At 41.6% G+C, this 12,189-nt stretch overlaps 1 protein-coding gene across 1 annotated transcript in view; it reads left to right on the top strand.

The window, feature by feature from the left end:
- lmtk2 (lemur tyrosine kinase 2) overlaps window positions 1-11,437 on the top strand; it is a 28,588-nt gene extending 17,151 nt beyond the window's left edge. The window contains exons 8-14 of the mRNA XM_061712745.1: window positions 2,927-3,011; window positions 3,854-3,975; window positions 4,537-4,686; window positions 5,354-8,354; window positions 8,441-8,567; window positions 9,049-9,279; window positions 9,385-11,437. Coding sequence (XP_061568729.1) covers window positions 2,927-3,011; window positions 3,854-3,975; window positions 4,537-4,686; window positions 5,354-8,354; window positions 8,441-8,567; window positions 9,049-9,279; window positions 9,385-9,413 — 3,745 coding nt within the window. The 3' untranslated portion in view covers window positions 9,414-11,437. The remainder of the gene's footprint in view (window positions 1-2,926; window positions 3,012-3,853; window positions 3,976-4,536; window positions 4,687-5,353; window positions 8,355-8,440; window positions 8,568-9,048; window positions 9,280-9,384) is intronic.
- Window positions 11,438-12,189: the final 752 nt, after the last annotated feature.

The following is a 12,189-nucleotide window of genomic DNA, read 5'->3' as shown; positions in this document are numbered from 1 at the left end:
ACGTACTCGTATTACATTTGTATTTATATTGTTTAACTGGAGATTCTTGTGGAAATGTAACTTCTAGACTGTTAAATAGATGCAGTATTATCTTGAGTATTTTAAGAGATTCTAATTCGACTACACTTTCATATTTTAACTTCCAGTTTGTCAAAATTACATTTCGTAAAATGCGATCATATTGAATGATTTAGCCTAGAGCTTCTGTATCATAAACAAAAGGCACATTTACAAGGAATTGAACTGTCATGACTAAGTACACAGTCATAAACATTGTGTGACTATGAAGATGTGGGTCAACTGTTAGTTTTATGTACATTCTTACTGTCCAACCAGTCTCTGGAGTGCTAGTGGCCTCCAAAAAAGGTTTGTGGCGTGGCTACATTTCATTTTCATTTTTACCCCAGCCAGTACTGAATGTCTGGCTGCCCGCCAGCAGGGCTGGAAGGGGGTGTTTGGAACTCAGGGCTTTGGGGAAACATACGATGCTCATCTCGTCAGCTCTATTTTGCATGCTCAGAATAAGCTCAAGGGGTTCCAATTACACAGCTCCCATGCATTGCCACAGTGTCAGCTGTCCCCTGCCAGGGGGATATGATGATTCTGCTCTTTGCATGTAAAAGGATATCCTTATATTGGATGTTGTGTTGTAATCCTTGTTACAACTTAAATAGAGTTCTACAAGCTTATTTTCCTGTGGATTCATTTAATTTACAAATGGAAGAATAAACAAACAAAACTGACACTTTTTTTTATTCAGGAATAAAAAAAAAAAGGTCAAGCAAAATAAAAAACACTGAGGGCAGCCTGGCCAAACTGTAGTAGAGCCTGGTGATGATGCCATCAAGCGTCGTATGGGCTGATGTCCAAGGCTGAAACCTCAGCTTTGCGATGCGGGGGGGTGAGAACGGGGCTGCAGAAAACATACTGCACTGTGAGGCAAGAATATATAGGAGCTGTAAGTGAAGGTGCCCGTTCGTAATGGGCCTTTACTAGAGGGATATATGGAGCAAACCAAGCAGGGCACATTTTTAAACCCGAACGAATGCTTTGAATGGGTGCGCTCTGACACAGTTGGCTCGTTAGGTGCACCAGTAATGGAAGACCCAGCTTTATATTTTCCATAACAATTCTAGCAAACTAATCAGAAGAGATAACACAAAGTAATGACACTGTATGGAAAAATAAAATGATCCACTTGGCATTTCATGAGAGGAGTTACGAGTGATGTTGTTGCGGCTGCTACTAACAGCCCTCTGCGTCATTGCCTTTCTCAATGCCTCAGCTGCTTTGCTCTGTAGTTTTAAAAGGCAATTGTAAAGACATTCTTACAATTTATGGTGTTTAAAATAAAATGAATTCATTCTAGCCTTCTGTAATGTAGTAGATTGATCCAAATGGGTTAATGAAAATGCGCCTAATTTTTGTTTAGCTTTTGCAACTTTTCAAAAGTTTGCTTCCAATTCACCTGAATGTCATGTGACGACACATTTGCTGTCGCGTCCCAGCAGACCAAGTCAGGGTGACAGCAGGGTGCAACTGTCTCATCAAATGGTAGGGTTAGATTAGTGAATTAACACCCCTCGAATACATCTGAACTAGGGGTGTGCAAACAAGGGTACCTCACGATTCGATTCGATTTCGATTATTGGAGCTTCGATTCTTCGATTATTGTGATTTTTAATGCTTTTTTCCATACAAGATTGATTTTGTCTTCATCTGTGGCTACATTTGTAAATAAATAGCCAATCAATTAACTCAGTTCCTCTAACAACACTCATTAAGTAAATAACAAGGTTGTTTGAACATTTGACATGTATTTTTCAAAGACACAAAGACCTCTATTGGCGGAAAACACTGAAAACGGTCAAGCCCTGGATTTAATGAGTTCATTAATTCAAGTAAACAAGATATGTACTTCCATCAAATTTATTTAGTGTAAACATATCTGCCATATTTCAAGTGAATAATAAGAAATGTGCATTCTTGAAAATGAAATGATTCCGCAGCTTATTCAGTCTGGAATCTGGATAGGATAATTTAAAAAAAAAAAAAAAAATTTTTTTTTTTTTTTTTTTTTTTTACTGGACCATAATCGATTACAAATCGTCACGTGACGCATCGCGATGCATTGACACATCGATGAATTGCACCCACCTCTAATCTGAACCAGTAACACTAAAAAGTTGAATAATATTTTTGTCCTCTTTGTCCCAGATGACGTCAAGAAACTGAATACAAGTGGTGTGCAAATGCTTCACAGTGTGGGAGCAACCGGTGTCATGTCATATCTTAGCCTTGTAGGGTTACAGTGTTGGACTTGTTTCTGCCATGTTACTATATGTTAAGTTAACAGCCAGCAGCAGAGGACAGGAGGGTTTAAAATATATCTCCATTCATCTTATAGGGGGTTCCAGCGGGTCTGGCACTGGTAGAGCCGTGTACACACAAGGATACCAGTGCCAGCACCGTGTGTCATTGGGTGGTTGAAAGGGACATGGGAACACGGGCAATGCTGTGGGACTAAAGAGAAATCAAAGTCTGCTTCTTGATGTTCTTTGAACCAACTAACTTGCAGTATTGAATTCTGCTGAAACTCAGAGCCTTGATGCCCTCTCCTGCCCATCAAACAACAAAAGTAGCCCTCATTTCCCCTTAAAACTGCACCCTCCTGTTGTATGAATGTTGTTAAAGTCATGAGCCAAACAAAATGACAAAACTACTGTGGTCATTTCCTGTAGGTGCATAAATCATTTGTGGTCCCGACCACACTGTCCTCCCTTATTGATGCAAATGCTCAAGCTGATTAAAACTCAGGGGAAATTGAGTGTAAAATTGAGAATCTGTAACAGACTTGCCAGCTTTAACTTGTATAAAATATCCTTTTGAGTAACTATTTCTGATGTTTTTGCATTTGTTCTAATAGTGATTTGGCTCTGAGGAACTGTTACCTGACCGCAGATCTTACAGTCAAAGTGGGAGACTATGGAATCGGACCCTTCAGATACAAAGTGAGCAAAACTTAGTTTTTTTTTGGTTTTACCTGAATAAACATTTCATCAGTGTTTTTTGCTGTAATGGTCTGAAAATGTTTGATGTACTGCTCTGTTGACTAAATCCACTGTTAAATCTGCTGAAGTTGAACCCAGTTTTCTAAACATACTGAAGCATTCTGATTGCCAGAACAATAGTTTAGGATTACATTTTACTGATTAGTGCAGGGAGGATATTTGACCTCATCATATATTGGATTCCAAATTTAGTTTCTCTTGCCGTCAGAGGAACACTATTGTCCAGATGCTCCCAACGTCCGGAAAACCGGAGACACTGTGGCTGAAGGATCATTGGTTTGATAGCTTAGGAGTCATTGAAACTTTAGGATGTTCATCCATTTTTTTTCTGCTGTACTTGCAGTTCTCTCTACTTTAAGATATTTTAAAACTTCTTCAGTTTAAAGAGCTTAAGGGGTTTCACAAGTCTATTGTTAACGAGAATATAAATCCTTTTTTTAAACTGGTCCACGTAACTGTCTTTTGAGCAGCCATGCAGTACATTTGACTGAAGAATTTAGACTGTCTTCACTGTAACTTGACATGCTGCATATGTCCTGAGCAGTTGTGTCTGCTGCATGCCTCAAATACTGCTGATCTGTCACTTTGGCTGTCTGAATTTAATACTCAAAAGATAAGGTCACCCAGTGAATCTATTTCTGTAAAGAAAGGGGGAGGCGACATCTAGGTTTGGTGCCTCAACAAGAGGGAATAAACAAACCTCCCCTGTTATGGTGGCTTTTATTTAGCCCTGTTTTACTAGAAATCTGTGTTTATATATTAAAAAAAAAATCTATTTCTAGGAGGATTATATCATCACAGAAGATGATATATTCGCACCTCTTCGCTGGCTGGCGCCCGAGCTGGTGGGGGAGCGCCATGGGGGTGTAGTGACTTTGGAGCAGACCAAGACCAGCAACGTGTGGTAGGTATAAGTAAGCACTGTCCTGGCAGGGAAGAACATTTTCAAGAAATTATACCACATTATGAGTCCGTGAATCTGTTCAAGTTGTATTTCTTCAAAGATGCCCAACGTTGGCCTTACAGCACAGAGAAGGGAGATGTGGGAACCAAACTCTAGACTGCAGTGTGCAATTTGTGCCACTGGGTGTCACTGTTTTGGTGGGGTCACATGAGTAAAGTATACAAAGAAAAAAAAAATAGTCTAGTATAGTTCACCGATGAGAAGACGAGCCCTGGTTCCTGACACAAGAATTTGTGAAATATATTCGATTCATGTGCAGTAAATGGGAAGAAAAACTGCACCAGTTAAATGCAGCTCCGCACCGTAAACGCTGAAAACCTTTTCCTGACACAACTGATTAGTTACAAAGAGTTGTTTTTATTCACAGAAACTCTTTCCTGTCAAAGTTAATGTCACTGAAGTGTCAGTATTTTTGTTTTAGAGCAGTGCTCGGGGTGTGTTATTTTTTTATTTGAATGCATCCTTGCAATGAACAGCTGTTTACTTCTTATTTGTCTACAGGGCTTTAGGGGTCACATTATGGGAGCTTTTTGAGAACGCTGCTCAGCCGTACCCGCATCTGTCTGACCGCGAGGTTCTCAATCACGTGATCAAGGAGCAACAACTCAAACTGTTCAAACCACAACTCGAGCTTCCTTATTCTGACAGATGGTGAGTATTTGGTAACTGTTGCAGGACAATAAATGTGGAAAAATACGCTTTGTCCCACAATGGTTTAAAAGCATGAGAATGCAGTTTCCCCATTGTGGGACAAATACATTTTAATTAGTCATTATTATCAGTCAATAAAATTAACAATTTTAAAACATGTTTATTTATGTTCCAATTTAAAAGTTATATACAAGATTTTCCTTCTTCTTTTCATAATTTCTTTTGTGTTAATTCCGATATTCATTCTTATGCCACAAAGCACAAAGATGATTTTAATTTACCGTTTTGTAGAACATGGAAACATCAATCTTTCATCACTTACAGAATCCACTCAAAAAATCTCTTAAATCATCACCATCCTTGCCAATATTCAAAAATCATTTAAAGAACTTTCTTATTGTTTCATCTTTGTAATGTTCATTATTTGATCTGAGTTACATTTTCTTGTTTTTTATTCATATATGGAAAGGATTCTATATAAGCCACCAGGCTTCTTCCTTTCCTTGCATGTTTTTTCATTTTTTGTTCATATTTGTCTTACTTTGCTAAATAAATAAATAAAGGTTTCTAGAAAAAATGAATAAATAAAATAATTTAGGCATAACATAGTTAAGCAAAACTAATGTATGAAGTCTGAGAACGATGCCTGTTTTCCTTGTAACTGCAGGTATGAGGTCTTGCAGTTTTGCTGGCTGTCTCCAGACAAGCGGGCCACAGCAGAGGAGGTCCACCGTCTGCTCGTCTATCTGCGCATGCAAGGCCAGAAGGACATGGAGGAAGATTTCGATCAGCGCTGGGATGCACTGAAGCCTAACCCCTCCGCCCGGCAGACCACCATCAGCCACTCATCCTTCCCAATCCTGGATCAGTTTGCTGACGATGCCCTGCGTCATGAGATCGACGAGGTTCTTACCGTCACAGAAACGAGCAAAGGTCTGAGCTTTGAGTACGTGTGGGAGGCAGCCAAGCACGACCACTACGACTCCACCCATGCACGCTCAGACCTGGACACAACACTGAACTATCACAGCATGTTCTTTCCTCTTTCAAGGGAAGATATCCAGGCGCATTTCCCTGATCCTTTAACCAGGGCAACAAGGGATGAAAACGGTAATACTCCTTCAGGAATTACTGGAATTGTACCAGTGTTCGATGCGCAAAAGTCATCTAATGGCAATGAATACTATATACAGCTGGAGGAACAAGGGGAGAGCACTGTTGGGGGGGATATGAACAGAGGGCAGGACATGGGCTTTGCTTCAAGTCGGCAAGATTTTGTCGTTCTTCAAGATGTCCGTCTGGATGAGTCTAGCACAGATGCGGACTTTTTCCACCAAAGCATCGATTCAAAAGATTCATATTTACCCGACAGCCACGTTTGGTCGTCCCTTGAGAACGACAGTCCGTACCACACCAACATTTTCACTGAAGAGGGGTCAAAGCAAGAGGACTCTCCCCCCTGGAGGAAGAACTACATGGAGCTTCCAGAGCACAACGGAAACCCTTTCCATGACAATGCTTTAGAGGTCCAAGACGCCAATACAACTCGAAGCTACGGGGAGTCTTTTTTAGAGGAAGCCTCTCATCCGTCACTTTCTTCGGAAAGGGAGAGGGAGAACGCGGATGTGAAGGGGCTTCTCAGTTATGAAAAACTGGCCGATAACTTTGTGTTTCTCCGAGACCAGGGCCTGATGAAAGAAAGCTCTGTTTTTTCCAGCCCACAGCAGAGTTTTCTCTTACCTGGCACAGTCCACGAACCAGAGGACGCGTTCAAAATGAGTTCTTGGGACAACCTTGCGACTTTAGGCAGCTTCGACAGCTCCGATACATGCTTAGAACCCGCTGCGAGTAGCACATCCTCAAGACATGAACTTTTGGACTTTCCAAACACCAACTTGGGAGAGTCATGTGAGTCTCTGGTGGAAAATGAAACACTGGTGCCTTCAATTACAGTCGTAGAGGATAACAAACGAAACCAGCTGCCAGTTGAAAACAGTTCTTCCATTAAAGACCTCGGTCCGCTACAATCCTCAGATGGAGGGGGAGACTCTTGCTTTGATTCCACCTCAGAGAAGTTTGAGGTTACGCTCAGTGAATCTGACGGCCACACCCCTGCGTTCTCTGACAGTGCCACTTTAGACTCGTGCACAGATGCCAATATTCCCAGCCTTGAAGATGACCTGGAGACCTCAAAGGCCAGTGCTGAGCCCACGGGAATCAAAATGCCTGAATATCTTCCAGATCAAATGCTGTCTCCAGAAAACGAACACAACGAAGACTTGACGAGTAACGATCTGATGAGCGAGCTGATCGAGGATCCAGACATCGACTTGGAAACCACTCTGTCTGATCATGAAGAATCCTTCATGGAAACCAACGGGCATCCACGTGTTAGATCTTCCCTCTTGGTGTCTGGTCCTTCTTTGGACCAAATTAGTCAGGACAGCTTATTAGAGGACAGCATGTCCACCACTGTTCCAACTGTAGACATTTCCGCTGAAACGCCAGACTCGCTAGACTCTCTGGACATACATAAACTAGGAGAGCAGGGAGAAGAGCTGAATGTTCAGGTAGCCCCACATAAACTCCAGCCACCGTACAAAATATCAGACAGCGGCTACGAGACCGAAAACCTGGAGTCTCCGGAGTGGAACTCTCAGCCGATTGTCAGAGATTGTTCTTCTTTAAAAAATGGCATGGACATTACTGAGGAAGAGGAGTCGGAGGAGCTCACAGCTTCGGCAAATTTGGTTCCACCTAAAATCATCATCTCTGAAGTAGAAGGGGTTGTGGATGCTCTCGGTCCACGTGAGGCTCCACAGACAGACGCAGCTCCTGCTGAGGAACCGCCAGTCGGTAGCAGTTACAGGGACTCGGCTTACTTCTCCGACAACGACTCGGACCCTGAGAAAAAGTCTGAAGAAACGACCTCAGCGGGTGTAGCTGAAGTGGCATGGAGCTCTGAAGGTCGAGCGATGGAAGATAACAAGGAAAAAGATATTGATGCTTTGTTTTCTCAGCAAGATTCCTCTTTACCTGCTGAAGGACAGGCAGAAGTTGGAGACGGCCATGTTGTGGAAGAAGCTTCAGAAACCAGAGAGCAACTTGACGACAAGGTGAAAGAGTCTAGTAGCAGCCACGGCGATGGCGAGCATAAACCTGAGCTGTTGGACGCTCCTCCAAATCAGACGAGCTCTTCGGAAGCTGTAGGAATCTCAGCACCTTCTTCTGCAACGCCGTCAGAGTCGGAGCCGGAAAGAACGGCTCACGCCAAACTAACCAGGACCTACGCCAGCGACGGACTCAAAATCAAAGAGCCGGATGTGGAGGGGCGGTACCTCGGGAGGCGGGATGGCTCGGGCTCAGACGGACAGGAAGACGGCGTGGATGCTGATGAGGAGGACGAAAACAGCGACGACTCTGACGACGACATCCGCGCATACCAGATGCACAGCTCCAGCACCGACAGTGAGGATGAAGCTGAGCACACGGTGCCAATTATCGTGTCGGATGACAGCAGCTCCAAGAACCTGAAGAGCTTGTTGAAGCCCACGACACTGAACATCAACGCCTCCACGTCTCCACAGTTCCTCATGAGATGCAACGCAGAGAACGCCAGGAGAGCTGTTTCTTTCTTTGATGACGTCACCGTCTACCTGTTTGATCAGGTAGAGTATTGGTCTGTCCTTAATATGTATTTATTTTTAGATATAAGATATCGCCTGTAATTTTCTCCTAATGTACCGTACTTTAGGAGACTCCCACCAAGGAACTAGGTGACCACTCATCTAACAGCCATTCGCCGGAGTTCAACAGCCCCGTTCCCACTGCCAGCTACCTGAACCGCTTTGCCAACTCTGAGAGCTCAACGGATGAAGAAGGTAGAGCTAAACACCTTGTTACAACCAAAAACGTAATAACGGCCAATAACGTAATAACTGCCAATAATGTAATAATTTTGGCCATTTCAAATGTAATAAAGCCAATAGTGTAATAATGTGCCAATAATGTAATAAAACTTTTGAGTCAATAATGTAATAACTTTTTGCCGATAATGTAATAATTTTGTAATAATTTTTTAATACCAGGCCAATAACGTAATAACCAGCCAATAATGTAATGCCTTATTACATTATCGGCAAAAAGTTATTATGTTATTGGCTCAAAGGTTTTATTACATTATTGGCACATTATTACACTATTGGCTTTATTACATTTGAAATGGCCAAAATTATTACATTATTGGCAGTTATTACGTTATTGGCCATTATTACGTTTTTGGTTGTAACACACCTCCACATGTGTGCAGCTGCTATATACGTTGGAATCAGATGTTCTGATGCATTTATGAACTTCTCCCAGGTGGCGGTTTTGAATGGGACGACGACTTCACATCCCCCTCACCCGCCTTCCTCCCCAAGACGGATAAAAGCCCCCTCTCTAATGCCACGTCCTCCCTGACCGCCACAACGGGACGCATCCTGCAGCCCAGCTGGAGCAGCTCCTCCAACTACTCCCGCTTCTCCATCTCGCCAGCGAGCATCGCTACCTTCTCCATCACACATCTCACCGACTCCGACATCGAACAAGGAGGCAAGCTGATCATGCAGCAATCACATTTATTTATTCAGATTTATTAGCATTTCTTACTTTCTTGAACTTTTTTTTCCTAATTTTCACCCTTTTTGTTCACAACAGGAAGCAGTGAGGATGGAGAGAAAGACTAAAGTGATAAATGAAGGGAGCATTTATCATACTACTGAGAAACGAAGCTGTGCTCGACAGGAGGAGGACAGACGACGGTTTGTGGGTTTGTTTCTCTCAGGCAGAACTGTTCACAGTGGACTCGCGCACGGGACTGAAAACAGACTTTCAGCAAATAACGCAGACACGGCCCAGTCTGAGGCACATCACCTCTCCACCTCCATCCATTGATTTCAGTTCAGTGCAATTACAATTTGGAAGAAAAAACTAAAACATTAAGGAAAGCAAAAGAAAAACGGGACTAGCTTCTAATTGTGTGCTTTAAAGACTCATCATGTGCATTCCAGGTGTGTGACCGCTACTTTTGTTGTGTGTTGAAGTGCACTCCTTTACTGGGACTTTTTGTTTCACCAAAAAAAAAAAAAAAACTTCATGAACACACTGGGCCAGAGTAACCACTACAACCAAACTGGAATAAGCTTTTTGGATCTCAGCAGCCCTGCAACAGAAAATAGGAAGTCAGATCTGTAATGATGCTTCTCCATGTCGTGCGATTATTTAAGTGGTTGCCTTTTATCGGGAGGATTTTTTTTTTTTTTTTTTTTGTAAATTCTTGAGTTTGATCAGTCTCCTTTTTGGAGAGAAACTCCGTGTGGAGTTCTTCTGTAGCAGTATTTGAATAAAAAGGATTGTGACTGTGGATGCACCATCCACATGCTTAAGGTGATTGCAAAAATAATCTACAGAGTTGACACACTGTATATTCCTTTATGTTTAAAAAGGAACATTTTACAGCAAGCTAAGTCGTTTTTGAGACAAGAGCGTTATTAGTTAGGGATTGTTGCATCAGTCCTGACAAGGATGTTCAAACTGTAAGACAGTTGTGAGTAAGAATGTGTTGTTTTTTTTGGTAAAACTTTATTTTATCTGAATTGTGCAGGAAGTTGTTTTGTCTCGATTACTTGTCACTGGGTTTAATTGTGGTGCCTGTTGATGCTGCAGAGACGGCTGCTGTCCTCCACTGAACTATCACTACAAAACTCCTAATCACACGTTCGCTGGGATTATTGTAAAAAGGAAAAAAAAGAAAGTGGGAGATTCTATTTTTAAATGTCAGGACGAAAAAAACCTGCAAGCTGTTTGTAAAGAAATGTGCAATGAATTTCATGCGTCACGATAAATTAGCGTGTCGATTCATAGGACGATCCGGTGACGGTGGCCGTGTTTCTTCAGTGATGTGCAGGGACTTAAAGCCTCGGGAGAACTCACTACTAGAACAAAAAAGAAAGAAAATAAATACCTGGCTGCTTTTATAATTTGAGTGTTATCATGGTTAGACTAGTTTAGCTTTTTTCTCCTGAACCTTATCCAGCTGAAATTGAACATTTCATTGCATCTGATTATTTGCTGTCAGGGATGTATTCAAGTGCAGCGGAGACGGTCAGAAATCCAGATGTTTTTGCCCTGATGTCGTCATGTACAGATCTAAAACTTCAAACTGTAGGTAGTACAGTTGCTGTATGGACCTCGAACACATGAGATACTTTGTCACCGATGACCAACTGAGTTTAAGTTGTAGTAGACCTCACCTCACCTATATCGTAGACAAACTTCTGTTCAAACCAGCAGCCTGTGTTTCACTTAAACTTGAACATCTATTTAAGGAAAATGTTTTATTTGACTACAGTATACATTTGCTTAATCTTGCACATTTGAAAAATGTAACTTTATGTTGAAATGTTCCAATGTATATAATGGTTGTTTTTGTTTTGTTTTTTCTGTCTGTAAATGGGGGAAATTCTGTAACTGACTTGTGGGTATGAGGTTCGGTTTTGTAACTTAAAGCTGAGTTAAATCGGAGGAACATATCAGTCATCAGCTCAGAGCGGTTTAATTTAAGACACGAAAGCAGGCGCGAGTTCATTCTGTCCTTTAAACCTGTAGATTTTAAATATTTTTACTTCATATTGATCATGCTTAGTGTAATTGAATGAAATGTTTATAATTACACTGTTTAATATGAAAATAAATGCAAATGAACTTCTCATTAAGGTTTTTGTTTTGTCCTGTAAATGACTTGGACCAAACATAACAGAAGAGGTGTCATAGCAGTGCACGTTTAAGTCTTTTAACCTGATTCATGACTCGGATGAGGTCCTGGATTTCCTCGGATGCTTGGATCAAAGCCAGCTGGACTTTTGTCTTTGTTTTTTGAAGATGTTTGGCTTTCCATCCAGAAATCTTCCTAGTGTGGAGTTTGGAGCTAGAAACGTCACACCAGCCTCTGGTTTAAAGGTGAAATGTTTTCATGAACCATGATAAAGGAAGTACAGAACCTTTGAGGATGAATGAGACCTGGATGACGGAGCTCATGCAGCAGCATATTCAGTTACAAGATGGCACAGAATTCACACTTAAAACGGCAACATCAAGTCAAGATTAGGATGTGCGCATGCTCAGTGTTATGAAGCTAACAAATGCTGTGAGGCAAAAATCAAAGCCAGCGAGCACAAAGCTTACATCTTTGCTGATTTAAGTTTGTGTATTCAGTTCATTGTAGTTTGAATAAAGAAAACCAGTATTGGTGAGGCAGTTTTCAGGCTGTTTTTTCCCCCACATCTTTGTTTCAAATATAACATTAAAAAAATCCCAATAAGCCTAGATGGAAAACGGATTTCCACTTTTTCTTAACCTTAAAAATACAATGATAATGATCTATTTGCATAAGTATCCAGATGATCTTTGATCCCCTCAGTTTAGATCCTGTACTTCTACTGGATCAGTGGTGCTTTAACAGCT

This window comes from Cololabis saira, chromosome 21, assembly GCF_033807715.1.
Source record: "Cololabis saira isolate AMF1-May2022 chromosome 21, fColSai1.1, whole genome shotgun sequence".
NCBI classification, from domain to species: domain Eukaryota; kingdom Metazoa; phylum Chordata; class Actinopteri; order Beloniformes; family Belonidae; genus Cololabis; species Cololabis saira.
The sequence above is the reverse complement of the archived record's forward strand: the minus strand, read 5'-3'. Positions and strand labels throughout refer to the sequence as shown.